This window comes from Calonectris borealis, chromosome 12, assembly GCF_964195595.1.
Source record: "Calonectris borealis chromosome 12, bCalBor7.hap1.2, whole genome shotgun sequence".
Classification (NCBI taxonomy): domain Eukaryota; kingdom Metazoa; phylum Chordata; class Aves; order Procellariiformes; family Procellariidae; genus Calonectris; species Calonectris borealis.
In genome coordinates, this window is record NC_134323.1 from 2,279,764 (window position 1) to 2,307,261 (window position 27,498).

General features: G+C 60.7%; 3 protein-coding genes across 11 annotated transcripts in view; 1 reads left to right on the forward strand and 2 right to left on the reverse strand.

The window, feature by feature from the left end:
• Positions 1 to 1,799, reverse strand: part of WDR59 (WD repeat domain 59) — a 49,750-nt gene extending 47,951 nt beyond the window's left edge. For 6 of the 7 annotated variants that reach the window (XR_012675341.1, XR_012675340.1, XM_075160978.1 and 3 more), the window contains exon 1: positions 1,698 to 1,799. Coding sequence is in view for 4 of the 7 variants with exons in the window: in XM_075160978.1 (XP_075017079.1) it covers positions 1,698 to 1,751 (54 nt within the window). In the remaining 3 variants the exon portion in view is untranslated. Of the gene's footprint in view, positions 1 to 845; positions 1,678 to 1,697 lie in introns of those variants that run through there. The other variant, XM_075160977.1, reaches the window with a different exon arrangement.
• Positions 1,800 to 2,615: 816 nt separating this feature from the next.
• Positions 2,616 to 22,069, forward strand: ZNRF1 (zinc and ring finger 1). 2 transcript variants are annotated; one of them, XM_075160984.1, is made up of 5 exons: positions 2,616 to 3,173; positions 20,315 to 20,410; positions 21,087 to 21,192; positions 21,297 to 21,387; positions 21,739 to 21,824. In XM_075160984.1, exons 1-4 carry the CDS (start codon positions 2,729 to 2,731, stop codon positions 21,352 to 21,354), a joined length of 705 nt encoding a protein of 234 aa, XP_075017085.1. In that variant the 5' UTR covers positions 2,616 to 2,728; the 3' UTR covers positions 21,355 to 21,387; positions 21,739 to 21,824. The 2 variants fall into 2 exon arrangements, with proteins under 2 accessions (XP_075017085.1, XP_075017084.1); XM_075160983.1 differs by having other exon boundaries at positions 2,617 to 3,173; positions 21,520 to 22,069.
• Positions 22,070 to 22,799: 730 nt separating this feature from the next.
• LDHD (lactate dehydrogenase D) lies at positions 22,800 to 27,041 on the reverse strand. 2 transcript variants are annotated; one of them, XM_075160982.1, is made up of 11 exons: positions 26,924 to 27,041; positions 26,644 to 26,756; positions 26,243 to 26,384; positions 25,986 to 26,127; positions 25,184 to 25,343; positions 24,915 to 25,114; positions 24,708 to 24,836; positions 23,876 to 24,003; positions 23,706 to 23,796; positions 23,505 to 23,616; positions 22,800 to 23,416 (listed from the first exon to the last, which is right to left on the reverse strand). In XM_075160982.1, the coding sequence occupies exons 1-11, from the start codon at positions 26,984 to 26,986 to the stop codon at positions 23,251 to 23,253; spliced, it is 1,446 nt and encodes a 481-aa protein (XP_075017083.1). In that variant the 5' UTR covers positions 26,987 to 27,041; the 3' UTR covers positions 22,800 to 23,250. The 2 variants fall into 2 exon arrangements, with proteins under 2 accessions (XP_075017083.1, XP_075017081.1); XM_075160980.1 differs by having other exon boundaries at positions 23,105 to 23,416; positions 24,915 to 25,343.
• Between the last annotated feature and the right edge of the window lie 457 nt (positions 27,042 to 27,498).

The following is a 27,498-nucleotide window of genomic DNA, read 5'->3' on the forward strand; positions in this document are numbered from 1 at the left end:
CTTCACATCTACACGTCGAGTTGCTACAAATGGTACTATTTCACCATTGGACGTGGCAAGCTTTACTCTCCTTTTGACAGCGTGGACAGCCTGACAAGAGCCTGTGGGTCATGTCTAAATTAGAAGAGTACAGAAACTGCCACCTCTGTCAGCTTGCACAAAAGATGCCACTTGTGGGCAATACTGGCCTCAAACTACCCAGAGATTTTCTGAAGTGTTACAGGTTGGGTGATGTTGTTTTCACACAACGCACCCTGGCATGGTGAACAAAGACAACTGCAGTGCTTGCCAACATGTACGGGTTATAAACGCAACAGCTGCCCACTCTTTCGACTCTTGTTTCCATTTAAGTTGGTTTTGGGGTGGAGATTTTGGAGATAGTGTGGCCTACAGGCAGAGCTCAAGCCTGCTACAGGATGATTACAGCCAAGGTGTTTCAGTTTCTCAAGCTCGGGTTTCCCATCTGCAAAAACATTCATGCAGACTCCTAAAAAAAGCTCAAGCACAAATATATACATGAGTTTAGCCTGAAGCAGTAGTCTAGCAGCCCCAGCCACTGAAGCTCTCTGGTTTCACATGAGAGAGCAGGCAGGTCAGAACGGCTCTAGAAAGATCACACCAGAGTAAACTGAAGCGACCAAAATACCAGAGGTTAGCCTCTCTATTAAGGTATACGCCTGCACAACAGCGAGATTGAAACCAACTGCTGCAGAAGAGGATGGAAACACCTGTTCTCTCCCCTCTCTGCTCCCACACAACAGTCATTATGAACAAGCAATCAAATCATGAGGCCACATATCTCCTGAGCCAGATGCAATTTGAACCTGTGATCTAGGAAGACGTACCTTTGTATCTCATTACCGGTTTCCTGAGAGCAAATCTTCAATAGCAGACAAGACTGCTTTAACATTTCTTCCAGGAGGAAAACACAACCAATATAAAGCTTTTCAGATACAAAAGTGAAAAGCCTTGTTAGTTTATAGAGGGTAGGCTGGATGTAGCACTCAGGATTCAATGCTCCTGTTCGCAATGGTGAACACCGAGCTGACACTGCTCCAGCACAAGAGGACAAACTAGAAGATGAGAGAGTTTCCAGAACTATTTTTTTTAATCTTTCTGCATTTCCCACTAAAGTAGTTCATAGTTCACCAGTCATATCCAGCTTTGCTAAGCAACTGCCAACGTCTTAAAAAAACACATTTCTCAGAATAGCTTCTAAGAAAGCACGTAAGCAAACTCTGAGGGGAGTTCTACTGTAACCAGCAACTTCAAAACCAAAAGATGACCTTTTTGCTATTTATAAAAAAATCTAACCCGCTTTTCCTGCTAATCGAGCAATACTCAACAATTTATATCGCAGCTGAGAAAGTAGCTATAATAGTCTCAGAAGAAAAACGAGGAAAAATGTGTGGGAAGTGGTAATATGTTCTATTAGGCCTACCAGTATAGTTTAAAAAAAAAAACCAAGATCTAATTAAGATTAGAAATAAAGTGCATCGTGAATCTCCGCGCAAACGGCTCCGAGGCCGGCTCAGCCCCGTCCGCAGCCGGCGAAAGGCCCCGCGGGGCCGCCGAGCCCGCCTGGGCCGGGGCCCCCTCCCGCTCCTCACGGGAACGGCCGGGCCCGTCCGGGGCGGCCCCCCGAGGACCGGTGAGAGCGGCAGCCCCCCGGCAGCAGCGGCGGCAGCCCCCCCGACCTGGGCGTCGCGGAACTCCACCACCACATTCTCGCTGCTCCAGCGCGCCGCCATCTTGGGCCGCCTCAGCAACCCCCGACGCCGTGAGGGGCAGGGGAGGAGCCGGCGGCAGCGCGCCTGCGCACAGCGGGGCACCGCGCGGGGGCGGCTGGGAAATGTAGTCCTCCCCTCACACCACCGCCCTCCCCATACACCCCCCGGGGGCAGAGTGTCCCGAGGAGCCCGCGGGGCCTCATGGCCCGGCCGGCGCTGCGGGGCCTGGGTGGGCCGGCCTCCCCGGAGGGGCTCGCTGCGGCGGCCTCTGGGCGGTTACGGCCCCGCTGCGGGCCCTTGCGGAGCGGGGTGTGGGGGCGGGGGGGGGTCGAGGCCTGTGCTCCGCGGGGCAGCGCCCGCCCGCCCGGGGAGCCGCGCCTCAGTGACTCGCAGGCCCGGGCCGCGGCGGTCGGCAGCAGCGCAGGGGTTAAGGGCGGCGGGCCGGGGGGGCCGGGGGCGGGAGCATGCGTGCTGCCGGCCTCTATTGTCTCCGGCGCGGCGCCGAGCACCCAGGCGGCTGGCGGCGGCCGGCAGCGAGGCCGTGCCCGGCGCAGCGCAGCGCAGCGGAGCGGGGCGCGCCGCCCCCGCCGCCCCCCGCCGCCCCATGGGCCGCAGCTGATCGTCGCCCGGCTGCCGGCCGCGCCCCGGGCAGGAGCGAGGCGGGCGGAGCGACCCGGCCGGCGTCCACCTTCCCCCCCTCCCTCCCCCGCCGTCCCGGTCCCCGTCTCCCCCCCCTCCCCCCCCCTCCTCCGCGGCCCCGGAGCCCTCGGCGGCCCCAGCCGGGGGTGACGGCGGCGGCGGCGGACTCGGGGCGCCCTCGCCCCTGCGGGCCCGGCGGGGGGAGGATGCCTGGGGCGGGGATGGGTTTTCGCCCGTAGCTCCCCGCGCCCCCCCGCTTCCTTCCGCCCCCTCTCGCCTCCCAGCGGCGGCGGGGGCGGCGCGGCCCCGTTCCCCGCGGGGGGCTGTCGCTCGGCTCCCTCCGGCCCGGCGGTGCCCATATGGGGGGCAAGCAGAGCACGGCGGCCCGTTCGCGGGGCCCCTTCCCGGGGGTGTCGACGGATGACAGCGCCGTGCCGCCGCCGGGAGGAGGGGGGGGGCCGCCCCCCTTCGGCCATTACCGGGCGGGCGGCGGCGGCGGCGCCATGGGGCTGCGCAGCCGCTCCGTCAGCTCGGTGGCCGGTATGGGCATGGACCCCGCGGCGGCCGGCGCCGTCCCCTTCGGGCTGTACGCGGCGGCGGCGCGGGCGGCGGGGGAGGCCGAGCGGGCCCCGGGCGGCGGCGGCGGCGGCCCGGGCTCCGACTCCACGTACGCCCATGGCAACGGTTACCAGGAGACGGGAGGCGGTCACCATAGAGACGGGATGCTGTACCTGGGCGCCAGGGCCTCGCTGGCCGATGCGCTGCCCCTCCACATCGCACCGCGGTGGTTCAGCTCGCACAGCGGTGAGTGCCCGGCTCCCCGGAGCCTTCCCCCGGATTCCCCTCCCTCGGTGGGTACCCGGGCCCGGGGGCGGCGGTGGGCACGGGTCACCCGGCCAGGGGTGGCTGGGAAGGGGGGGGCTGCCCCCTACTTGGCCGGCCAGTCAAGACCCGTTGTGCCAAGCATGAAGGAAGGACCCCTATCCCCTCCCCAGGGCGGGTGGGTGGGTGGGTGAGCACCGGGGCTGGCGTCTGTGTCAAGGTCAAGGGAGGAAGGGGCTGTGGAGGGAGGAGGCTCTCTAGAAGGGAGGTGTTTTCTCTCTGGGATGTGAATCAGTGGCTGTGGCACCCCCCCTCGACTTGGGCAAAAGTGGTCTGAGGGTGCTGTAGCTCGAGCCCTTCGTTTTGAAGACCAGGCTGAGCTCTTCTTCTGAAGGTGTTTGGGGGGTGCCGGTCAGGTATAGCGGTTCCCATGCCTTAGAAACTGGGAAAGGGGCAGAGGAAGCCTTTGAAAGCAAGGTGCGGGGATTTTTCTCCTTTGTTTTGTCTGATAAAGGGCCAGGGAGAGGCCGAAGCGGGTTTTCTCCTTCAAGCCAGCTGGCACCGTTGCGGTGCCGGGGAGGAAGCAGAGGAGGAACTGCCTGCCTCTTTAACAGGGCTGGGGAGCCGGCTGGGCTCTCTTGCAGGAAACCTGTCAGGCTAAGGGAGGGGGCAAGGTTGCCCCCATCCTAACCCTTGTGGCTTGACCCTTCCGTGTGTCCTGGTGTCTGGAGAAGAGCTCTGGCTGCGAGCAGGGCTGTGTCACTGACCTAGTTTTGGCTGGGTACAGGGAGCGAGGTGGGAGGTCCTCCCTTCCCCTCCTGGCTAGAGGGGAAGTCATTTCAGGGATGTCTCCTTGTGTTTCCTGGAATAGTCTGGGATTTCTCTCCCACCCGGCCCAGGAGAACGCTGTAAGTGTTCTCCTTGTGTGACGTGGTCTGGGAATTTCATAATACGCCTTGGGACAATGTCTCATTTTCAGGAAGGCTTGAAACTGAACCAGTGGACGAGAACAAAGTGCAAAACGAGGCTCGCGGGGCTCATTTTCCTACTTCCACCTTGGGATTTTTCCCCTTTACCCAGTCTCTGGGGGCTACTCTTTTCAGTTAGATCGAAGCTGTGTATCTCGCATTGCATTCTCAGTGGCAGAACACCCCGGGCCCGGTTCCTATTGATCCAGATAAGCCGGGCGCATGCAGTCCTCCCTGGCAGATGGAGAGGGCTGGCTGGCGTGTGGCGCCGGAGTTGAGACCGAGCATTTCTGCAAACTTTCTTGCTTTGTGACCTTGCGCAAACTGTGCTGGTACTCTGGTTTTTAAACACAGAAGGAAATGAAGGTGCAGTATCCTTCCAGGTATTCCGCAAGCCTCTCTGTGAATGAGTGCCATGGGGCCTTCTGCTGAGGCTGATGCTGGAGCAAGGAGGGTTTTGTTACAGAAACACCATGCAGCTAATCTGTATGTAGAGGTGGTCGGTCAGAGAGTATCAGTTATGTTAAATGATAGTTCTCAAACTGCAATGCTGAGAGGCAAAAACCTGTTCATAAAAATAAACCGGCTGCAAAATGGAGTTAAGCTTTTTCTGGCTGATCATGCAGGTTAGTGCGATACCATGAAGTTAAACCCAGTGCCCTTGAAAGATTGCAGCACAAGCTGTGGGAAGTGCTGCAAGAACTGAGTTTCCCTGGTGCCTCTTTTACGGCCCTCCGAGAGCGTTTTAGCTGTGCCGAAGCGTGCGCAGGCAGCAGCGAGAGCCGTTCAGTCTGTGCCGAAGCCTCTCCTGGCAGTGGTTCTTCCTCGTCGCTAATTAATAGCAAAAGGAGCGGAGGATGCTTAAAAACCATTCTGAAAACTTGTTGGAGCTCATTAAACTTTTACGTTCTTCCTCTTAGCGTAAGAGGTTAATGGAGGATTTGGAGACCGAGGGGAAGGGGAAGTAAGCCACTTCAAGATTGCTAAAATTCCTGCTAATCTCCCGTTGCAGCTGGTTAACCTACAGCAGGGCAGTCAGGAGCTACTTGATTCTTCCCCCCTGCCTCCCCATCGACCCGCTCCTCTCCCAGTGCTGAGCCACTCCATTAGCCACTGGAAAGTGCTGAAGCAGCAGCGCTCCGGTAAATGGAGAGGAGCTTTGACATTGCTGCGCGTGACCATCCCTGCTCCTTTTGAAGGATGACTTGAGGGCAGGGATGAGGGCACCCGCCGACGCATCGAACCCGCTCAGGAGGACGCATGCCTAGGGATCTTGGGGATCCGCCCGAGTTGCTGTACTGCCACTAGGAGAGGAGCCCCTCAAACTCTGTGGCTAATAGGTCTGGAGAGTGGATCCTTGCCCTGCCTGCCCCTTTCCTCCTGCCTCTGCGCAGGCTGGAGACCTGGATGGTGCCAGTCTCGGCACGTGAGGAAGGTTGTGTCCGTGGGCTTGCTCTTCCAGGAGTACTTACTTGGGTTTGGGGGAAGAGCCGGGAGCCTCAAAGTGCAACCCCACTCTGCGGGGACCTCAGTGGGACAGCGAGGAGCCCTGGCTTAACGCTAGTGATAAGGTGCTGTCGTTGCGGCAGCGTGTCCGCGATAACAGGAGCATGCAGATAGGCTTGGCGCCTCGCCGCTCCCTTTATCTGCGACGCTGATTTTGTGTGCCTCTCCAACTGCTTCATGGCTCATCTGGCCCGTCAGCAGGGACCCCGAGGAGTGAGCTGGGCCGGGCTGAGCTCTTTTCCCTGGCTGGTGTCACTCCTTCCCCCGTCTGCAGTCGAAGGCTTGCAGAAGAGCCAGGCATACCCGGGGAGGGAGAGAGGAGGGCTGCGCTGGGAAGCCTGTGCAGAAGGAGGTTGCAAAGTGGTCCCCAGGGCCAGCATGTGCTGCAGCAACACTGTGGGGTGCTGTGCGTCGTGACGGTCAGCGAGGAGAGCCCGCTGCCAAATCCCTCCGGGCTCTGCCACGGCTGCCGGGGTGCAGGGACGGCAGGAGCAGTTACTGATGGCCTCTAGCCCTTCCAGGGCCAGGGGAGGAGAGCTGCTGCTCTTATGAATAGCAAAGCCTAAATGCATCTTTCAAATGGGGTGGGCAAGGGGGCTTTGACCTTTGTGGTGGAGCTTGTCCCTCCCTCTCAGGGGACAGCAGCTCCCTGGGTAAGTGGATCCCGTTTCCTGACGGGGATTTTCCCAGATGTGTCTGCCATCCACACGAGCAACATAACTGCTCTGGGATTTCCCTGTCTGCCCAGGGTTTCTGAGATCCGCTTCCTGGCCTACACTGGTGGAAGATGACAAAACATCTTTTGCAACTTTGGAGTTTGCTTGTAGCGCTCGACCTTTTCCCCCGTAGCTTCGTGACCATTAGCTCTTCTTGGTAAAGCCAAGGCTAGCGGGAAGAAGGGAGAAAAAGGATGGTTTAATGCTGCATGTCTCCAGCTTTGTGTGGTTCTCTTAGTATCACTAGTGTTATTCATCTTCATCAGAGGATCTCGGGGAGTTTGCAGAGGCTGTAAGTAGCTTAAAGTTTATCTGGAAAGCCCCCTCATCACCCAAAGCCCTGGAGTGTTTGAAGCTCCAATAAATCCATATCTCCCTGTCTGCTGGCTAGCCCAAGGAAACGCCTAGCTCATCCTTCTGTGCAGAGCCATCAGGAATGTCACAGGCTTTCTGTGCACTGACAGAACGAGCTGTTTGTCCTGAATGCTGGCAGCAGCAAGGTCGGGAAGTCTCCTTTGCCCAGTGAGCCGCTTCGTTCTCAGCAGTGCCTTCTCTGGAGCAGGAGGGCCCAGCCTGGGGGAGATGGGTGTCTGGCGCAGAGACGGCAGCCAGGGTGCTGAGTTGGGTCTTCCTCCAGGCAGGGTTAGAGAGTGAAACAAGCTGGAAGCGCTTTTTGATCTGGCTCTGGAGTAAGGGATGTGAAATAGAGATCACTTGTTGGAAGGTGACCTGAAGGTGTGTGTGAACCCTGCGTCGCACAGCCCTGGTCTCTGCCAGCGGGGGAAGAGGCAGGTCTGTGGTCTACCCTTGCTGTGCTCCGACAGCTTCAAGTCCTGAGCCTTTTCTCGCCAGTGCTTGGTGATCCTCACTCCTGAGCTATTTCTGCCATTGCAATCTCTGCACCAAAACCAGAAGGCTTAATTCTAGCTGGTTAGTCAGCGAGCTGCTGGAGGGAGTCCACTTTCAGCCCTGACTTTCCTGCCACCAACTTTTCAACATGTAGACACTATACGTGCTTCCCTCCTCCCCTCTTCAGGGGCTAGGCCAGGGGTAGGGCACCTCAAGGTCTGAAGGAACTTGCCATTGTGAATCTATTTTTGCCAGTGGAAATTTCCAAAGGAGACAGTCCTCAAACCATGTTTTTGTGGGTTTGGTGCTGGTGATTGCCTGGCAGCCGGGTCGGACACCCGCAGCGTTGCCAGACCTGCAGATTGTGCAGGTACGGTCCTGATGACTCCCTAGCCCGGAGATATTCAGCCATTGGACTCTCCAGGTCTGGAGGGGTTGCTCTTCCACTTCTTCCTTCTCCGAGCTGGCCGCAGGTCAGCATACGCCCAGGGCCAGAGGAAGAGGCAGCAGCTACCTTGGAAGAACAAAGCACTGAATACCAGAAGATGGGAGACTTGAAGGCAGCTTTAATGCATACCAGACCCGCAGCCTGGAGATGAAGTTTAAGTGTGTCAACGTTGGCGTTGTGGGTGAGAAGGCGGTGGTGGTTATCTTCAGTCTCCACAGCGAGAGCTAGCACAGGCTTTTGCTGCGCTGCCTTGCCACTCCAGTGCCCTCTGAAATCTCCTGGCCGCCTTGCCCAGGGGCAAGGCACTAATTGCTGTGTGAGCTAACTGGCTTGGCTAGGCTCACTCCTCTCTAAACCTGCGCATAAATCAGTGCAGGGGAGCTGGGCGCCCTCTCCCCTTCCGCACACACGTACGCTCCAGAGATGAGAAGGATGCTCTCGTGCTCCCTGGGCTGACCCACTTCCCAGCCAGGGTTGTCTTCCCGGCCCGTGATATAAGTTTATCCCATGCTGGTTTGTTTTGCTGAGATGTTTGTTCCGGAATAACCGTAAAGGCTTCTCTTATTTATTAATGTGCTATTAGGCCTCCTTTCTGCGCTCTCTCGCTTGCGCTCTCGCTTGCTCTCTCCCTCTCTCTCTCTCGTTCGCTGGCCAGAGGATCAATCAGATGCAGACATCTTTGGTGGAGGAGCGGTACCAGGACTGGCGCCTGGCCAAGGGAACCGTGGAGACTCATGGGAAAATGCTGCTAAACGCCGAAAATTAATTTCAAGAAAAACGCAGGGAGGGAGAAAAATCCACTTTGGAGGGGGAAAAAAAAAAAAGGAAAGGAAAAAAAAGAAAAAAAAAAGCTTTTTTTTCCTCCGATGTAATCTCCCGTGTGACAAATCAGACAGGCAGCAAAGAGCTCTTTGTCTGAATGAATTCCATCTGCAGGAACCGGTCCCGTGGCACCCCGGCTGGCCAGTGGGCAACCATGAGGCGTGTCTCGTTGCCACTGCTGCTGGTATGCTGGAACCCCAGATGTTCTGAATACATGGGTTTGAGTAAATGTGACCTGGCTTTTTCCTGGTTCCCTTGAAAATTGAAATTGTAAGGGCTCATGAGTGACTTACACGAGTGGCTGAGTGATGCTGTAAAGCAGCAGGCCCTGATGCAGAGCATTTTACCCACCTGCTCTGATGTGTCTGTGCATCGGGGTACAACAAGCCTCTCTCTATAGGAACAGACCCATTTTTTATTTCAGATAGAGCAAGAGTGGTTAAAGTTGGGCCTTAGAGGTTTCACCGGCACCGGTCCCACCAGACAGCTTTCAAATGTAGGCAAACCTGTTGGGGGCTTAGGTCTCCTCCCGGGGATGCTCCTGCTGTCCCTTGCGGGTGCTCCTTGGCTGAACGCTTTTGCTCGGCGCTTTCTGGTGGGAGGCCGTCGGGAGGTGCAGCTGCAGGAAGCTCTGCTGGCCTGGGGCCTCTTCTCGTGCCGCTGCACAGCGTTTCCCGTGGGCAGAGCCCAGCTGCCGGTGGGTTTCCTGCCCTGCCGGGCTGCGGGCAGGGGAGGGGAGTGCCTGCGGCGGGGGACAGGGGCTGCTATTCTCTTGGTGTGGTTTAGCTTTCCAGCCCACTGTGGGTCCTGCACAGCCCGGGGTTTGAGGAGGGTGGTGGGGAGAGCTGGGGAGCCGGCAGGCAGGTCTTTGTGGCTGGTCTCCGTGCTGCCAGCATGGGCCTTGGTCCATCGGTGCTCCCTACTGTGGTCCCCGTGCCTGCGCACTGCTGGGTTTGTGCCGCATGCGGCTGGCTGAGCTTGAGCAGTTGCATCGCTCAGCGCTGGCATCATCCTTCCCCAGGCCCTGATGGGGGTCTATGGGCAGCTGGAGGTGTTTGGTACAAGGTATTGTATTGGTACAAGTATTTTGCCAGCAGGGATCGTGCCTCGCTGTTGGAGAGGCCGCAGTGCACCTCTGAGGTGGAGTTGACTCCTCTCTCCCCTCCTTCCCCACGGAGCCGAGCTGCGCTGGCCGGTGTCGGCAGCAGGTCGGCCCCCAGGACAGCTGCAGTGTCGTGCCGCTTGGGAGGGTGCGGGCTGAATTAGCTCAGGAAATTCCTGGTGCTCTGTGCTCGTGCATGCTCGTGCAGCTGTGGGCCTCCCATCAGCCGCACGGAAATGAGACCATGCGCCTTGTGCAACGGTCTTGTGGTGCTTTGTAGAGGAGCAGAGAGATGCAGTGGAAATATTTACCCTTTTGCTAGTTTTAGCAACGCTAGCAGAAATTTCCCAGGGCTGTATATTCCCAGTGAGCACCCTTGGCTCGTTGAGGCTGTGTCGGGTTATGGCCGTGGTTCCTGAGAGACTGTCACCTTCCAAGCATAGAAATGGGGCTGGGATGAGCCCTGGCAAGGGAGGCACAACAGCATGGATGAAGAATTGAACTGAAAGCCACTCAGAGCTGTTTCCTGGCCCTAGCAGGCAGGACGGCGTGACAACAGCGGGTATTTTTAGAGGCCAGCTGCCTGCAATGCAAGAGAAGGAAAGCAGCAGTCAGGCAGGAGAACCGAGTGATGCTCCCCCTGTCCCACATCCCTGCTTAGCTTTTTGTTTCTTCCTGGGCCGGGGCTGCTGGTGTTAAGGAATTTCCGTGTCCTCCGTGGCTTTTCGCCTGTTGCTGCCTTGAAAGGCGGCTGGCTTCATTCTTCCCTCGGCTTTCGCCATGGCTGCGTATTTCTCTGATCACGGCTCAGCAGCCCGAGGGTGGTGTCGGGGGCTCCCCTCCTGCGCATCGCAGATGATTTCATTACAGCTTGGTGTGGTGGGCGTTTTGGGGATTGTTTTTTGGAGAAGTCTTTGTTGCCAGCAAGGGAAAACCTGTAGTTTCTCCTGCAGCTGGGGTAATTGCAGTAATTCATTTGGGAGCTCTCCCTACAAGGCGATGGAGCCGCATTTCATTGGAAGCGCTGCAGGGGAATTAGATCCACCTTTCAATCCGTCCATCCAAGGCCTGTGCATCTGTAGCCGGGGAGAATGGGGGGGGGGCATCGGCTCTAGCCAGATGGCTTAAATTACCATCTGCAGGGAGGTCGAGGCAATATGGGTTGAGGTTGGTTTTGGGGGCAGCCTTCCACTGAGCTGGTGCTGAGTGGGATGGGGTGAGGCTGAGCACCCTGCCTGAGCTGCCTCGGCATTTCGGGTTATCCCTACCCAGATCTTGCTGCTTTGAAGCTATTGTCCATCCGCTAATTTATTGCAGCGTTGATTTCATAGCCCTTGAAGTCAGCTATTTGCCTGGATCTTACCGTTCCGAGGGTGGTTGTAGATGCCTTTGGTTTCTTTTTGCCCCCCATAGACAGGTATGAAGCAGACAGCACCCTGCAGCTGGTCCTGGGCGGTGTCCTGGGTGAGTGTTTCACAGGGAGACTCTGCTTCCCAAGGCCCTGCCCAGCTCTGGAAGTGGGGGTACACTGTGCTTCTCTGGGTGTTGCCTTGGTGTTTTTCCTTTCTCCTGGGAGAGAGAGAGCTTGAAATCCCACAGTTGGGATTTTCGTCGTCTGCAGCCTCACTATCCCCCTCCTGCTCCCAGTGGCCACTGGCCACAAGACAGCTCAGCCCTTCCTGTGTTCGAGGGTGGCACGTGTTGAAGTGAAGGGGAGGCAGGAGCAGAGAAGGTGGGACAGCCAGGCAGGGTTGTTCCTGCTGTAGCACAGTGTGCAGCCCCTCCTGCCTCCGCTAGCAGGATCTAATGTGGGCAGACCCTGCCGCTTGCTGAGGGGTTCGTTCCTCTGAGATGTCGCGCTTTGTGTGTCAGAGGTTCGGCTCCCGGAGGTGCAGAAAGCTGGCTCTGTCTGCCAGCCGCCTCCAGGCTGCAAAGGCAGCCAGGAAGCGCACGGGGCAGGGCTGCTCTGGAATGAGAGCGAGTTGTGCAGTGTGGCCCCCTCCCCGGCACCGGGCTATCTCCCAAATCCCCAGCCTCTGGCCGGAGAAGGGGAGCTCATGCTGCCTGGCTGGGCAGCTCGGTGCTGTTGAGCATCCCTCTCCTCCTGCACCATGCACAGCAGAGGTGTGTGATCGTCCTGCAGGTCTGCACGCCACTTTTTCCCTTCCTGCTGTCCTGGTAGCCTGGGGCATTCACCAAGCATCCTTCCGGCAGTCACAGACCCTCCTGGGGAGCAGGGAGATGCTCTTTGCCATGCATTTCTTCCCACCGCACAAGGAGCTGGGGGCAGGTGAGGTTAGGGCTTGCTCTGGCAGTGTGCTCCTCCCTAGGATTTTTTTCCAATGGTGTCTTTCTTCCTGCAGAAACAACCAGTGTTAACTGGTCGTAAGCATTTCACAGCCATGTGGGCGTAGCTCCGTGTGCCTTTCGTGCTCTGTTTGCTGCCTGCTACGTAAAAATTGCCCTTTCTCTACCCTGAAAAGCAGTGTTCTGTCCTTCCCACGCACCCCGGGGCTGGGGGGCTCATACCCTCAGTGACTCCTGCCACCTGCACAGGGTGTCCCATGATCCAGGCACGAAGTGCCATGGGAGACCCTCCACCACTCTGTTTGTGCAGTGCTGCCATGGGATGCCTGGGGAGGAGGCATCCCAGGAGCCAGATGGAATTGCTTCCCGGCTGGAGCGGGTACGTGGATGAGATCAGTGCTGGGCATTGCAAAGCCAGGGCATGTCATCGTGTGTCTCTGGAGTGTCCCTTCATCCTCCCAGTGAGATCATCTGAGGGGTGACAGAGCTTCAGCAGCATCAAGGCAGGAGTTTTCTGCTTTGGAAAAACCTGGGGGTCAGGAGGGAGGTAGCCAGGGAGCTGCCGCTTCACCTCACGGGGTTGGATCTGCTTCTGTTTGGGAGTGGCTCAGGTCAGGCTTTTGCGCTTAAGCCTTTCCGAAAGCGGGTGTTCCTCTGGCAGCTCGGCAGCGGCTGGTGCCCGGCGGTGGGGACTCCGTGGGTGCCTCCCCAACGGATGGCTTAGTCAGAAGTGACTCACCCTGCCGGTCCCAGCGTGACGTTGCCTCGCTGCTCCCTCCCAGCCCCTGCCGAGCTGAAATGTCCGTCTCTCTCCTTTTCTCCTCCGATTTCCGAGTCGCTGCGTCCCACTGTGCTGCCAGAGGATCCCCTGCACTCTTTCATTTCGGCACCTGGGACCCCTCCGTTGCCCTGTTGGCTCCGTGCTTCTGCAGATGATTGCTGCCCGCAGCAGGGCTTGTGGTTGGGCTCCCTCCTTCACATGAGAAATATTCGGGAGGAAAAAAAGCAGGCACGCAGGTAAACCCTTTGGAAATTCCTGGGCGTGCCTGCAGGATCCCTCTCCTCTCTGGGCAGTGAAGTTGAAACCCCGAGCATCCCTTGAGAGGTGGGGAGACAGCTCTGGGGCATCCCTGCAGCTCTTCTGCACAATGAGATGGCTCCGGGCTGGTTTTGTGAGTAGCAGGAGCCCTGAATGAGCTTGTAACTCAGTAAATTCAAGCCCTACAGCCCAACGGCAGGAGTCTAAGGTGTTAATGCCTTTGCTGGGCTGTCGCCCAGGACCCCTCTGCTTAACTTTGCTGTTCTCTGGGATGCTAAAATTAGCTTTGGGCTACACGCTCTTCCTTACGAAGCCTGTTCCCAGCATCTGGGGGAGTGTTTCTGCAGTAAACTAGGACTAGCTGGAAGGCAGGGTGACCCCCGGAGGTTGCCTTTCTCATCCAGGTCTGGGGGAACTGATCCTGCAGCATAGCCTGGGCTATAGGAGGGAGGTGCTCTCTACCTGTAGCGTAGGTACTTTTGTTCAAAAATTGCAGTTGCAGCCATGGAAGGGGCTATACTCAAACAGCAACAGGCAGGGAGAATGCTTGGGGTGCAGAGGCTGTTTGCACGTCTTTCCCAAGGATGTGTGTGCAAGGAGGGTGGCTCTGGACATCCTGTGACCGTATAGCCAGGCCTCTTCACCGTCCCGCTTCTTGGTGTCCGTGGGCCATGCTGGAGGTGTCTTGTACGGCTTTGGTGTGTCTGTCTGCTGAGGCTTGATGGCTTTGGGTGTTCTGGAGCAAATGTCCTTGTGGGGGTTCCCCCTCTCATGTCTCCTGCCCCTTCCCAACTCTCTGGCTTCCCTCAGATCTGGTATTGCAATCTGTTCTGCTTCTTTCCGTCCTCCCCCACCGCCCCCGTAAGAAACCAGCTGGCTAAAAAAAAATATCTCTGCCTCCTGGCTTGCAGCAAGCCAGCCCTGGGCTGCTGCAACGTGATGCCACCCAGCCTCTCTGGCATCCCTCTGGCCCTAGTGGCTTCCCCACGTCGCATCCAGAGCACTGACGCCTTTTCCTTGCTGCTGCATCTCCTCTTCGCAGCTTGAGTCGGGTGGGAGCAGGCAGAGGCATCTCCAAAACCCGCTGCCTTGAGCATTACAGCAGTGCTGGCCTTGGCCAGCTTTGTGGTCCATGGCACGTCCCTGCCACTCTTGGCTGGTGTGTGGCTGACCTGACAGCAAACACCTGCAGCGTGGGGGCTTTGCCAGGAGGGACAGCTTTTCTTAGATGTTGCACAGGAGTGGCTTCTTTTTGGGGCGCTGCTTCACGTGACAAGAGCTTATTTTTTCCCAGCTCAGCCAGCCGAACTGACTTGATCAGCAAGGAAATGGTGGGATGGGGTGGGGAAGGAGCAGGACTGCCCCTTTGCTGAGGCAGCAACCTGCACCGTTGGGTTTCTCACCAAGCGCTGCCATCCAGGGACGTTCTGGCCCAGCCCCGTCCCTTGCTGCCTGGCTCGTTGTCTGGGGCTGGCCCGCTGGAGTCCCCCAGCCCTGCCTCCCTTCTGTCCCCAGGAAGGTGGGATGTCTTGTTTCCACCCTGGACCTGTCCTTTATGCTTTCCCCACCTCCCTGCAGCCTTGAATCAGGAGGAAGGACTCTCATTCGGCCCTTTTTCGGAGTCGGTAAATGAGGCCGCTTAAGTGCTTTACTCCTTCCTGCCTACGTGTCCCTGCTCGTGTCAACCCTTGTGCTGCACAATAGCCGAGCACCGTCGCAGCGTTCACCCGGCGCCTTGTGTCCTGCCAGGGCAGCGGGGCTGTGTCAGGCTCCAGCTCCTCCATCTGCCCGTGCAGCTGATGCTGTTTCCTTCTGCAAGGGAAAGGGGGTTTGGGCCTGATCCTGCTGGGCGCCCCGGCCTCCAGGCATTTGATGCAAGCGCTTTGCTGGCAGAGGGAGCGTGGTCCTTGGTGGGACGGGTGTTTGATGCAGCTGCGAGCTGCCTCCTGGCCCCGGTGCAAGGCAGTATCACTGACTGCATCGCTCAGAGGCCAGTAGAGCATCACTTCCATGGTGGGTGATGCTCTCAGAAGAGGACACCCATGGAGGTCCTCAGCTACCAGGTCCCCGTGGTGCCCAAGTGCTGGAGATGTGCTCTGTGCACCCCATATGCCATCTCCAATGTGCTGTCCTGCAACTGTTGCTTTCAAACAACAAGACTGCTTTAAGCCAGTAGGGAATTTATTTTCCAGGAGGTGACAGGTCTGAATATCTTGGCTCTGCAGGTTTCCTTCACTCGGCTGGCAAGGAGGACAACTCCTCTGTGATCCCTTCCCTCCTGGGGCTGCGCTGGAGCCCACAAGGGGTAAGGGAAGTGGAGGACGTGGTGTCCTTTCTCCTTACCCAACCCCACATGTTTCTGCTTCAGACTGACTGACTGGGCCCGTATACGTGGTCTTTTAGTCTTGCCCTCCGCTTCAATCCCTAGTGTTATGGTTTTTTAAAGACAATCCATCTCTTCCACCTTCACCTAGTGCTGGTTCAGCTGGCAATGTTGGGGAAGCTGTGGGAGGAGGTGGGATGCTCAGGGTTTGCTCAGCATGGGGAGGCACCAGGACTCTGCTTCAGCTGCATGCTTGGACCAAATATTCCCTGCATTTATTTTGCGCTCGGCCGCATCCTCACCTGGTGTAAGCCAGCTCCCTTGGCCGGAGGCCCAGGATGCTCTCTGGAGACATGGAGATGGGTTGTGCAGCTGAGGTTTCCAGACCTCCTGTGGACATCAGGCAGCCTGGGGCTTACCCCTGAGCTCCCTGGTGCTCAAGGTGTCCCGCGGGGTGGCTGGGCACCTGGGGCGGGTGTGTTTTGGGGAGTTTGTGTAGCTGCTCCCGCCCGCAGGGCTCCTGGTTTTCCTGCTGCGGTAGCAGGGTCCTGGGCAGCTGGGGACCCCTTCGGTGAACGCTACTTGCTATGGGGTGGGTTGTTGGGGTTGCACCCGCTCGCCTGTGCCTGGGCTGCTGCTTCCCCCTACCTTCAGGGCACGTCATCCCCCACCGGCGTCTTCCTCCTGTCACTGGAGGTGCTGCACAGTGGTGAAGCTGCTCCCCACATTTTGGCCATCTGCTAGCAGTACAGCCAGGGTCTCCTACCGCTGGGACGATGCCGTGTCTCCTGGTGGCACCATAGCCTGTAAGTGGTCCATCTGGAGGCACACCGAGCTAGCGGAGGGTTTGGCGAGTGAATGCGGACATGGCACGTGCCTTTCCCTGCGGTCAGAGACGGGGTTGCAGCTCCCGTGGACACCATCTCCCCCGTCCCGAAGGGGAGCAGCTGCTTCCACTCGCAGGACGTGGTGTGGTTGACCCTGCTGCAGGGCTCGGTAGCTTCCCCAAGCCGTGCAGGTTGGGGGACATCACTTGTAGTGATGGGAATTTCCTATCCCAGTTTCAGAAGCAGCTGTGTTTGAGATGATTACAGATGGCTTGGAAATGTGTCTTGACCCTCCTGCTACCACCGAAGCTCCGGCAGCACGTGTGGTGGTTCTTTTGGCATTGTAATGGCTTTTTCAGCTTGCATAGGACCTGGTGGAGGTTTTCCGAGGTTCCCAGCTCTGTTTTGCCTGGCTCTCTAAAATTAACTGTGTAACCTTCCTAAAAATACTCAGAGGGCAGTAGCTCCCGGAGAGCACCAGCACTGCTTGCTCCCGGTTTCTAGACCAAGCCATCAGAGAGATGAGATCACCTGGCAACGTGTGTCTCGCAGTCCTGGAAAGCCCTTGGCTTTCTCAAAGTCTCCTGCAGGATACAAGAGTCAAGATCTGGATCTGAACCTGCCTTTCCAGGCCAGCCCGCTTCCCGCAGGACCCTCCTCTTCTTCGCCTTGCTCCTGGCAGGAGCTGGTGCCTGCCTGCACATCTCTGCTTATGGAGATGGTGCCAGCTTCAGGTTTAACATGCTGCAGGCAGGAGCGTCGCCAGCTGCCCCAGGCACCTTGGGAGAGAGGAAGGGTCCATGGCCTTTCCCCAGAGCATCCCCCGAGCCTCCTCATGGGTGTGGGAGGCCCAGGTGAGGAGGTATAGCTGGGCCCTTCCTCTCTCTCTCTTTTTTTTTTTTTTTTTTAGGCATGTCGGAGGAGGGCGGAAAGGGCTCGAGGAGGAGGGAGGGAGCTGAATTTTCCATGAGCAGCTGTCAAAATGTAATCTCCTGCGTCGCTCGGGCTGGCAGCTTAGGCAGGATAAATTAACGGGGATTTCGGGGAATGTGGAAAATACCATGGCCCGGAGGGGGCCGGCCGTGTGGGGAGCGGCCCTTTCATCTGCAGGACCGACTCCGGGCCCCAGCGCCTGCCTGAACCGTGGAGGGATGCTCTGAGATGCTGGGTTCGGCGCCTGTCGCTGTTGGGTGCCGGCTGTCCCCTGGCCTCAGTGGTTTTCTGTCCACCACCTTCCCCCAAAGGTCACCCGGAGAAGGGGCGAGGGAGCCCGACCCCCTCCTCTGCCTCCCCTTTCCTCCCCGCCACTCCCGGTGCCTGCTGTGGAGGGGGATGCCAGCAGTTGCTCTTGCAATGCCAAGTATTTGTCCCGACAGCTGGGGTGCAGGGTGGCCCCCCTCCCCAGGGGCCTTTCCATACCGGCTCCTCACTCCTTCTCAGACCCAGAAATTTATGCAATTGCATTTTCATAATTTTATATTTTTTTTTTTCCCCTCCACCATCTTGTAAAATGCAGAGCCAGGAAAGTGTGTGTGTTCCTGTGCTTGGCTCAGCCCCCGGACCCATGCGGCAGCCAGCGTCTGTGGCTGGAGCACGCCGTGCACGTGCTGGGGCTTAAGCCCGGGCCCCTCCGTCTGCACAATGTCCCCGCGTCCTTGCCACGGGGCTGCGGCGTCCCTGGGGGTCCCCGTCCCCCAGCCAGCTGCCCAGGGAGCACCAAGGAGCATGACGGGTGTTTGTACTGGCTATTTATAAACGCGCTAAAGCTACCCCAGCTAGCAAAGAGGCCTGGAGATATGGCAACAGCCGCTCACTGGAGCCTGCGAAGGGCCCTGCTCTTTCCCCAGCTCCTGCTGCTTTGCTGGCAGCCGGCGGTCGTGCCCCAGCAGCCGTGGGCCGGGTGGTCTCATCCGGGCCCTCTCCCTTTGCCCCGGTTGCACGTCTCGTAGGATCCCTCTGGGTGCTGCTGGAGCCAGCAGATCTGGGGCAGCTGTTTAAAATAACACATTGGCACAGAAAAAGGGGGGACCAGAGAAAACGAGGTCTTCCCGTGCAGTGCACGGGGGACGGTACCTAACCTCTGCAAATGCCTTGCCCTGACACCGAGTTTGCAGCCGAAACACCTTTTCCAAAGGGAGCCCTTCGCAGCTGCCCCGTGCCAGGGGCTCGCTGCTGGAAGCTGGTCCCCGGAGCTTCCCCAGTAGGGACTGGTGCCTGTGGTGCTGGCAAGACTGTCTGTGTTCAAGCAGAATCGGTTCAGCTGAGGACAGGGGCAGGCGGGCTGCCAGGGGAGCTAGGGGACGGGAAAGGTGTCTCGCAAGGGGAGGCCAGTTGGGTCTTGCAGAAGGCAGGCTGGGAGGCTATCTGAGCCTGCTCTATAAATACACCAGACGGGTAAACACTTGGGAGGAGAAAAAAATCTGACTATTTCAGCTAATGGGCACTGCTGCCACAAGGTATCAATCGGTCAGGAATAAAATTAGGCTGAGGAGAAGGCAGGTCGGTGCTGCTGCCCGTGAGGCTCCGGCTGCTGGCGCTGCCCTTTCAGCTGGGGTTTGATGCAAATGGGGCTGGACTCACAGCAGAGACCCCGCGGCTCGGCCTGGCTGGGGCAGGGATGTGTCCCTGCGGTGGCACGCTGCGGGCAGCCTGGCACCCTGCTGGAGGGGCCCCTGCGCTCAAGGGCTCCTTGTTTTAGCAGGTCCCTTTAGAGCCAGTCCCCCCCCATCCGTGACACTCACCCTTGCTGTGCCCTCCTGGGAAATAACCACCCTCCAGAGGGGAAGGAGTTGGCATCCCTGTCCTAGGCTTTCATCCGGGGAGCTGGGAAGTAATCTGTATTTATCACTGCTGGTAATGAGAGGGTGCTCGGGTGTTGACCAGTTATCCTGGCTGTTTGCACGGCAAAGGTCTGAGCCACCTCCCGTTAAAGCCACCCGCACTTTCTCCCTTCCAAGAAGGAAAAAAAATGCCCTCGCCACATCCACGTGGCAAACGAGAACCTGATTCATCCTTAGATAACTTGTGTACGTTCCTTTTCTCTTCTTTCCTGAGCAGCCTTTGCATATATATGAAGAAAGCTCTTAAGCGGCACTGCAGTCAAACCTGATCTGCTTTTAGAAGACAGGTCCTTAAATTACCCTCTCCCTCTCTGCAGGCAGGGAATTGCTAGATATTCTGGTGCAAACCCATGGTGGCGGTGGTGGCATGCACGTGTTCGACTGCATCGGCTTGAGCCCCGCTGCGCTGGGCAGTGACAAACCACTCGGCCTCGAGCTGGCTGTGGTGGAAGGGCAGGGAGTCCTAGGCCGGTGACTTGCAGGGCTGGTTGGAGATTTGATCCCCAGGAGTTTGGAGCTTGGAAAACCTGGGTTTGGGGTAGCCTCACTTGGTGGCACTGGGGATGATGCCATGGTGGTCTGCATGGCTTGAGCAGGTGGTGGCACCGGTGTGATACCCTGGCACCAGCCGGGCCCCATCCTTGTGCCTGAGCAAGGACGCAGAGCAGATCTGGACATCACGGCCAGCTTCACCCAAGAGTGCAGGTCACAAGGCAGGTCCGGGTGACAAGGCAGGGCCAAGGTCAAGCTGGGATGTCAGCCTGTGCGGTCCCCCTGCTCCTGGGGCTGCTGGCTGGCATTGGAGGGGCGAGCACCCACCTCACTCCTGCAAAAAGCTGGAGAAAGCAGCAATTCGGGCTCATGGCTCCGGCCTGCCTGTCCTCTGCTGTGGCCCTGTAGAAAAACCTCCTTCCTTGCAGCTTTTCTGGCTCAACTGCGCAGGGCTGAGTTATGGCAGGAGGGACAGCACTGTCCTGGAACAGGGACATGCTCCTGCACTTGCCAGCCGCAGGGTGCTGTGCACCCTGGGCTGCTCCTCGCCCTTTAAGGCCCGGCAGCAGCTGATGGCCACGTGTGCGCTGCCTTGGCACGCTCTCCATGCCCTCTGCGTGGCAGGCACGGGACGACCGGCGCGCTGGCTCGGGCAGCTGTACCCTGTTGGGCGGCTGTCTCCTGCGCCGGCACTGCTGGCGGCTGGCACAGGATGAGCGGGCGCCCGGCGGGCGCTGCGTGGGGTGTGTGCCACCATGCAGGCAGCAGGTGAGGGGCTGCCCCGCTGCCGTGCCCCACCATGGCCTCGGGGACTCCCCGGGATGCGGGATGGGCTCTTCTCCTCCTCCCCCCGCTAAGGGCTCGTCTCTCCACTTTCCCTCCAGGTTTCAAGTGCCCCATTTGCTCCAAATCTGTGGCTTCTGACGAGATGGAAATGCACTTTATCATGTGTCTGAGCAAACCTCGCCTCTCCTACAACGGTAAGGGCCGGCGGCCGTGCTGTGCGGGGGACACGGTGTCCTGCTGGCTTGGGATGGCTCCGGGCAGGCTGGAGAGACGCTTGCCGCAGGCTGTGCGGGCACGCAGCTCAGCTGGGCTTGCCAAGAGGACTGTGCTCCAGCGGACCGGTGCAGCTCACGGTCCCTGCTCCGCTCCGCTCCCCTGGCATGGCTTGGCCCTGCTGCTTTTGCCTTGGGACCCTTTGTAACAGAGCCCCCGCCCCGCGGTGCTCACCACGGTGTGCTGTGCTGGAGGGAGCCGTCCCGGCCAGGCATCCTGCCTAGGGCAGGGGACGTGTCCTCCTGGGCTGCCCCTCTGAGGGGTTGTTTCTTCCTCCTCTCCTCGCTGGCAGCGAGGCTTACTGGGCTGACCACTAGTCTGCAAGCTCCCCCATCTCCCATCCTCTCTCCTGACCACTCGCAGGAGAGTGATGCTCCCCCCTCCTCGGTGGTGCTTTTTCGGAAGCCAGGGGTAGGGGGTGCGTTTGCTGCAGCCGCTCCAGCCCCATCTCCCCCCCGTGCCTCCACCTGAGCCTCCTGCCACACTTGCTGACGCTGGCTGCCCCATCCCAGCTGCGTCAGCAGAGGTGGCCGTGGGTTCCCCTCCGTCCTGGGAAGGGGGACTGTGTCCCACCGCTGCCCTCTCCTCCCCTCCCAGATGACGTGCTGACCAAGGATGCCGGCGAGTGCGTGATCTGCCTGGAGGAGCTGCTGCAGGGGGACACGATAGCCAGGCTGCCCTGCCTCTGCATTTATCACAAAAGGTACCGCCGTGTGCGAGGGGACGCAGCCAGGCGGGTGGCAGGGGGACAGGCGGGGACATCCCGAGGCTCGCCGGCACTGTGGTGATGCGCTCTCCTCTCTCCAGCTGTATAGACTCATGGTTTGAAGTGAACAGATCTTGCCCGGAGCATCCTTCTGATTGACCCGCCGGGCGTGCTTGCTGACTTCTCTCTAAGGTGAGCCTGCGGCGGGCGGTTCAAACGTAATTTACCCGTGCTGGGTTTGCGTCCTGGGCCAGGAGGGTGGGATGGGGTGTGATGCTCCTGCTCCTGCTCCTCACCTGGGATCGTCTCTCTCTGCCTTCGCAGGGCACCTTGCTATACCTGCTGTACCTCCTCTCCCCGTCCCCCCCGCCCCGCCTGGAGTTTTGGGCTAACTTTAAATTCCTCGAGAAGACAAAAATAAAACCCAGAAACTTGAATCCACTTGGGACAACGGCGAATTTTTTTTATTTTATTTTATTATTTTTATTTGTTTTGTTGTTTTGGGGGTTTTTTTTTTGGTGTTTTTTTTTTTTAATTTAAAAGATTTAAAAAAAACCCGAAACATCCAGGAGAAGACAGTGTGAGAAAAGCGGAGCGACCTGCTCTCCCCTCCACAGCCGCTGGTCACCAGGAGAGCTCTGCCCGCCAGGGAGGCCCCAGGGACGCCTCGGCCGAAACCCTGCCATGATGTTTGGCTTTTCTCCCCGAAACGAAGGGGAAAGCTGCCGGGGGACAGCCGGCCAAACGGAGCACGCGGCATTTCTCACCGGCAACCCCCCCACCTCCCACCCGGACTCACCCGGGGGCTCTGCTCGGTTTTTTTGCACTGACTAAACGGGAATTTTCTCCTCTCTCCCATCTCCCTTTTGGAGATCTCCACCCCGGCCCCGGCAACGTGAGACGGGGACTCTGCCCCACGCCGGGAGCGGGGCCACTGCTCCCCCCTGCCGAGCCGCGGGGGTCCGTCTTTCAAGTGTTTACAACGAGAAAAAAAAAAGAAAAAAAAGAAAAAAAAAAGAAGAAAAAAAAAAAGAGAAAACCGACAAAAAAAAAAAAAAAACCAAACCACAACTGAAGCTTCGTGTTGACTGGCGTGTTCTTCGATTTGAGCTTCCCTGCCCCGGTGATGTTTACAGACTGGTCACTCTTTAACTCAGCTATAACCACTCAGAGACTGGAGAGCCGCAGCATCCCCGCCGCCCCCTCCCGCCGCCCCCCGCCCCGGCCTCCTCTTGCCAAAACTGCCCCCCCCCTTCCTTTCCATCACCTTTGAGTCGAACCCTTTCAAGGGGGGGTACAGGGGAAGGCCCCCAGTGGCCCCCCGGACACCCCCGGCCACGGGGGTGGCTTTCCGGAGGTGCGAAGACAGAGTCGCTTCATGGCAGTGACCCCCCCCCAGCCCATCCCCGTCCCTTCCCGGCGCGGCGGGTGCATTTTCGTTGGTGAGACCTCCCCTGCCGGTGGCCGTGCCCCTGCGGGAAACCTTTCTGTATTTATATATTAAAAAAAAAAAAAACGGGGGAAAAAAATTAAGAGTTCAGAGCTTGGGGGGAGCTTCCTTCATTAGTCAAGGTGTTTTGATATGGTATTAAAACAATGTTCAATAAAATATTCACTGTTATTTTATTTCACTGGCTTTCTTGGTGAAGCAGGCAGTGGCTGCAGGGTGCCGGAGCCCCCCACCCACGCCGATGCCCCTTCCCCGAGTCCGCCTTGGCGTGGGGATGGCCACGGCAGTGCTTGGCATGTTCCGGGGGGCTCCCAGCCCTGCACCGCCGGCACCGCAGCTCTGGGGAAGCGGCTCCGGTCCCCCTGCCCTCTGGGTGCCTGCATGTGCACTGCCTGGGACAGGGACAGCCAGGGGAGGGGCTGGGGTGTCCCCCCAAAAGACATCATGGCACATGGAGGGTGTGGGTGCAAAAGGGTTTATTGGGGGATTGGGGATCCCCTACCCACAGGCATGGGAATTGGGGGGGTTTGGGCAAACAGGGAGGGTGGCAGCACAGGGCAGCGGGGCCATTCCCCTGCTGCCTGTGTGCCGGTGCCAGGGTCCCCTCAGAGCACCTTGCCGGGGTTCATGAGGTTGTGGGGGTCCAGCGCGGCCTTGATGCAGCGCAGGGTGTCCAGCCCCTCCTGGCCCAGCTCCTCCAGCAGCAGCGCCCGCTTGCCCAGCCCCACGCCATGCTCCCCAGTGCAGGTGCCCCCCGCCGCCAGCGCCCGCCTGTGGGACGGGGGAGTCAGGGGATGGCACGGGGCTGTCCCCCCATCTGTCCCCCTGTCCCCATCCCCCAGGGGGTCCCTGACCCCACCTGCCCAGGCGCTGGGTGAAGGCGTGGACACGCTGGGCCTCGGCGGGGTCCTGGGGGTCGAAGATGAGGAGGCAGTGGAAGTTGCCGTCACCCACGTGTCCCACCATGGGGCCTGCGGAGCCGTGGGTCAGGCAGGGCACAACGGGGAGGACGTCAGCCCCCAACCGACCCCCCCGCCCCGGGGGCTGTGGCCCCGCTGACCGGTGAGGCCGGAGTCCTGCAGGTCCCGCTTGGTCTCCACCACCACGTCGGGCAGGCGGGAGATGGGCACGCAGACGTCCGTGGAGTAGCCCTGGGCCGGGCAGGGCAGAGCCGTGGCGCCCGCAGCCCCATGGGGCGCTGCCGCCATCGTCCCCGTGCCCGTCCCTCACCTGGCAGCCGGGCCGCAGGGCCAGGGCAGCGTACCAGGCGCTGTGGCGCATGGCCCAGAGCCGCCCGCGCTCCTCCGGCTCCTCCGCCCAGGCCAGGCCGGAGCCCCCGTTCAGCCGCACGATCTCCTCTGCCGGCGGCCGGGAGCCTTGGGACGGGGCCGGGACGGGACCCGCAGCAGCCCCGGGCACCCGGCCCTCGCCCCAGGACCCCCAGTCCCCATCTGGGCACCCAGCCCTGCTCCCCCTGTCCCTGGACCTGGGCGCTCAGCCGTCATCCCAGGACACCCCTGCTCCCCCTGTCCCTGGGCCCCTGTCCATTGCCCCAGGCCCCCCACAGACCCCCAGCCCATGCACCCATCCCTCACCCTGGTGACCCCCCCACCGTGGTTCCCCAGTCCCCATCCTGGGCACCCATCCCTGCTGCCCCTGCCCCTGTCCCCGGGCACCCATCCCTCATCCCAGGACACCCCTGGTCCCCTTGTCCCCTCTCCCCGGGCACCCATCACACACCCCAGAGCCACACCATGGCCCTCCCCAGCACCATCCTCACCCTGGGGCACCCCTGGTCCCCCTGAATGTAGGCACCCATCCCTTGCCCTGGTGACACCCCGGTACCCCCGTCCCCAGCTCTGGGCACCCATCCCTCACCCTGGTGACCCTCCAGGTCCCCCATTCCTTCACATGTGTCCTTCACACCAGGACATCTCTGATCCCCCCGTCCCCTGTCCCTGGGCACCCATCCCTCAGCCCTGGGTGCCCACCATGGACCCTAGCCCCAGGCACACTGCCTCCAACCCTGGTCAGCCCGGCCCCGTGCCAGCACCGTCCCTACCCGCCTGCTGCTGCTGCTCGGCCAGGCCGTGCCGGGAGCCGTGGAGCTCCAGGAGGAGCGTGGCCGCTGCCGGCAGCTCCAGCCCGCTGAATCGGCCACAGGCACCCGCCATCACCTCATCCAGGAACTCTGGGTGGGAGAAGGCAACGCTGAGCCCCACCGCTGGCCCCTGGCCCCCTGGCCCCACTGCTGGCCCCCAGCACCCACCGATGCGGGCCACGGGCACGGCGGCCTGCAGCACCTGGACGGTGCAGGCCACGGCCGCCCGCACGCTGGGGAAGGCGGCGATGGTGGCGGCGGTGGCCTCGGGCAGGGGGTGCAGGCGCAGCGTGGCCTGCGTCAGGAAGCCCAGGGTGCCCTCGGAGCCCACGAAGAGCGAGGTCAGGTCGTAGCCGGCTGCCCGCTTCCTGCGTGGGGCCAGTGAGTGGGTGCCCACGTGTCCCCCACCCAGCCCAGCCTGGCACCCTGGCACCCACCTGGCCTGGCGGCCGGGGCCGGCGGTGTGGAGCAGGCGCCCGTCCGGCAGCACCACGCGCAGGTTGAGCACATTGGGCCGCATGGTGCCATAGCGCACTGCGTTGGTGCCCGAGGCGCCGGTGGCCGCCATGCCGCACAGCGAGGCGTCTGCCCCAGGGTCTGCGGGCACGGGACAGGCAGGGGACAGGGATGGGGATGGGATGGGTGGCTGGCGCGGGGACAGGGCCATGGGATGTCCCCATGAGACCCTGTGCCGCACCCGGCCTGCACCCCGGGATCCTGGCCCCGCGGCAGCCCCAGTGCACCCCTGGGACCATGGGGACCCCAGAACCCCTGGGACCGTGGTACCCACTCCCCCATGGACAGCCCTGGGACCACAGCACCTCAGTGGGAACCCCCAGCACCCTTGGGACCATAGTACACCCATGGTGACCCCACAGCACCTCTGGTACTGCGGCAACCCATGGGGACCTCAGCACCCCTGGGACCCCAGCACCCCTGCCCCATCGGCTCCCCAGCAAGCCCTGGGACCACGGCAAACCCATGGGCATCCCCAGTAGGCCTGGGACCATGGCACCCCCAGCCCCCAGGGGACCTCAAGCACTATTGGGGCCACGGCACCCCCAATCCCTTGAGCATCCCTGCTACACCTCTGGGACCATGGCACCCTTTGCCCCATGGGCACACCCAGCACCCCCAGTACTCCCAGCACCCCCAGCCCCACAGGTGTCCCCGGCACACCCAGTTCTGCCACCCCCAGCCCCATGGCCCCCCTGGATGCTGCGCTGGTGCCCACAGTACCGACGGGGAACCAGAGCCCGGTGCCGCGCAGGTGGCTGTTGAGGGCCTTGCGGGTGACGCCGGGCTCCACCGCCACCGAGAAGTCCTCGAGGCTCAGCTCCGTGATGGCGTCCATGCGGCTCAGGTCGAAGCAGACACCGCCCTGGCACGGGGGCACGGGCACAGCTGGGCATGGCCGGGCACCGAGAGCCCCCGGGCAGGAGCTGGGCAGGGGATGCCAGGGGGGTGCCATGGGGGTGGGGGGGGGGGGCCGGTACCTGCACGGCATTGACGCCGCCCTCGAGGCCGGTGCCGGTGCCGAAGGGCACCATGGGCACGCGGCAGCGGGAGCAGAGCGCCGCCAGCTCCTGCACCTGCCCCACCGCCTGGGGCCACACCACGGCGTCCGGGGGGGCACAGCTGGGGGACAGGGCGGCACCGCTGCCCCACGGACCTCCCCCTCCCCAGACCCTTCCCCTCCCCAGACCCTTCCCCTCCCCAGCCTCTTCCCTTATCCCATGACCCTTCCCCTCTGCAGACTCTTTCCCTGCCCAGACCCTTCCCCTCCCCAGGACCCTTCCCCTTCTAGAACCCTTTCCCTCACCATGGCCCTTCCCCAACACAGACCCTTCCCCTCCCCAGACTCTTCCCCCCAGGGGTCCCGGCCCTGGGCACCCACGTGTGCATGGACTCATCGTGGCCGTGCTGCTCGCGCACCGCCATGGCCGTGGAGACGTTGGGAGCCCCGACCACAGCTCTCAGGGCCTCCACAAAGTCGGGGGGGAGTGGGCGCTGCAGGGGGGGTGAGGGCAGGGGCGTGAGGGTCCGGCCGGGGGTCTCAGCGCCTGGGACTCCCACCCGCAGCCGAGGGCAAGGGGCCACACCGGGACCCCCGGCCCTCAGTCCCTCCCCCGTCCCTCTGTGCCCCATGGGACCCCCGTGCCCCCGTCCAGCCCCACCTTGGAGCAGCAGCTCCGTCGCCCCAGGGCCCCCCCCAGCCCCAGCACCCGCCGCAGGGCCATGGTGGGGACGGCCAGTGCCCGGCCAGGGACAGGACCGGGGCGCTGCCCCCCCACCGCCCCCTGGCCCTGCCTGTCCCCTCCCACCACCACCCGCACCGCCACGTTAAGGTGGCTCCGGGGCCGCGGGGCTGGCACACGGGTCCCCTCCCAGCCAGGGGCCCTGTGCCCCCAGCACCCGTGCTGGGGGTCCCCATGCCCGGCCAGCTGGCCCCACAGCTGACCAGGTGTCTCCACACCTGACCATGGCCCCACACGGCCACCCGAGTGTCCCCACACCCACCCGAGTGTCCCCACGCCAGGCCACGTGCCCCTGTGCCTGGCCAGGTCCCCCACTCCCCAGCCAGGTGTCCCCGTGGGAGTCCACGTGCTCCCACACCTGGCCTCGTGTCCCCACGCCTGCTGTACAGCCGGCTGTCCCCAAGCCTGCTCAGGTGTCCCTGACCTGGCCATGTGCCCCTGTCTTGCTCAAGTGTCCCCAGAGGAGGCCACATGTCCCCAAGCCTCCTGCATTG

Coding starts and splice junctions, on each gene's coding strand:
- ZNRF1 (XM_075160984.1), top strand. CDS start 2,729: ATGGGGGGCAAGCAGAGCACGGCGGCCCGTTCGCGGGGCCCCTTCCCG. Junction 3,174..20,314: donor GTGGTTCAGCTCGCACAGCG/GTGAGTGCCCGG, acceptor CTTTCCCTCCAG/GTTTCAAGTGCCCCATTTGC. Junction 21,193..21,296: donor CTCTGCATTTATCACAAAAG/GTACCGCCGTGT, acceptor TCCTCTCTCCAG/CTGTATAGACTCATGGTTTG.
- LDHD (XM_075160980.1), bottom strand. CDS start 26,986: ATGGCCCTGCGGCGGGTGCTGGGGCTGGGGGGGGCCCTGGGGCGACGG. Junction 26,757..26,923: donor GACGGAGCTGCTGCTCCAAG/GTGGGGCTGGAC, acceptor CCCCCCCTGCAG/CGCCCACTCCCCCCCGACTT. Junction 24,004..24,707: donor CGAGCAGCAGCAGCAGGCGG/GTAGGGACGGTG, acceptor GGCCGCCGGCAG/AGGAGATCGTGCGGCTGAAC.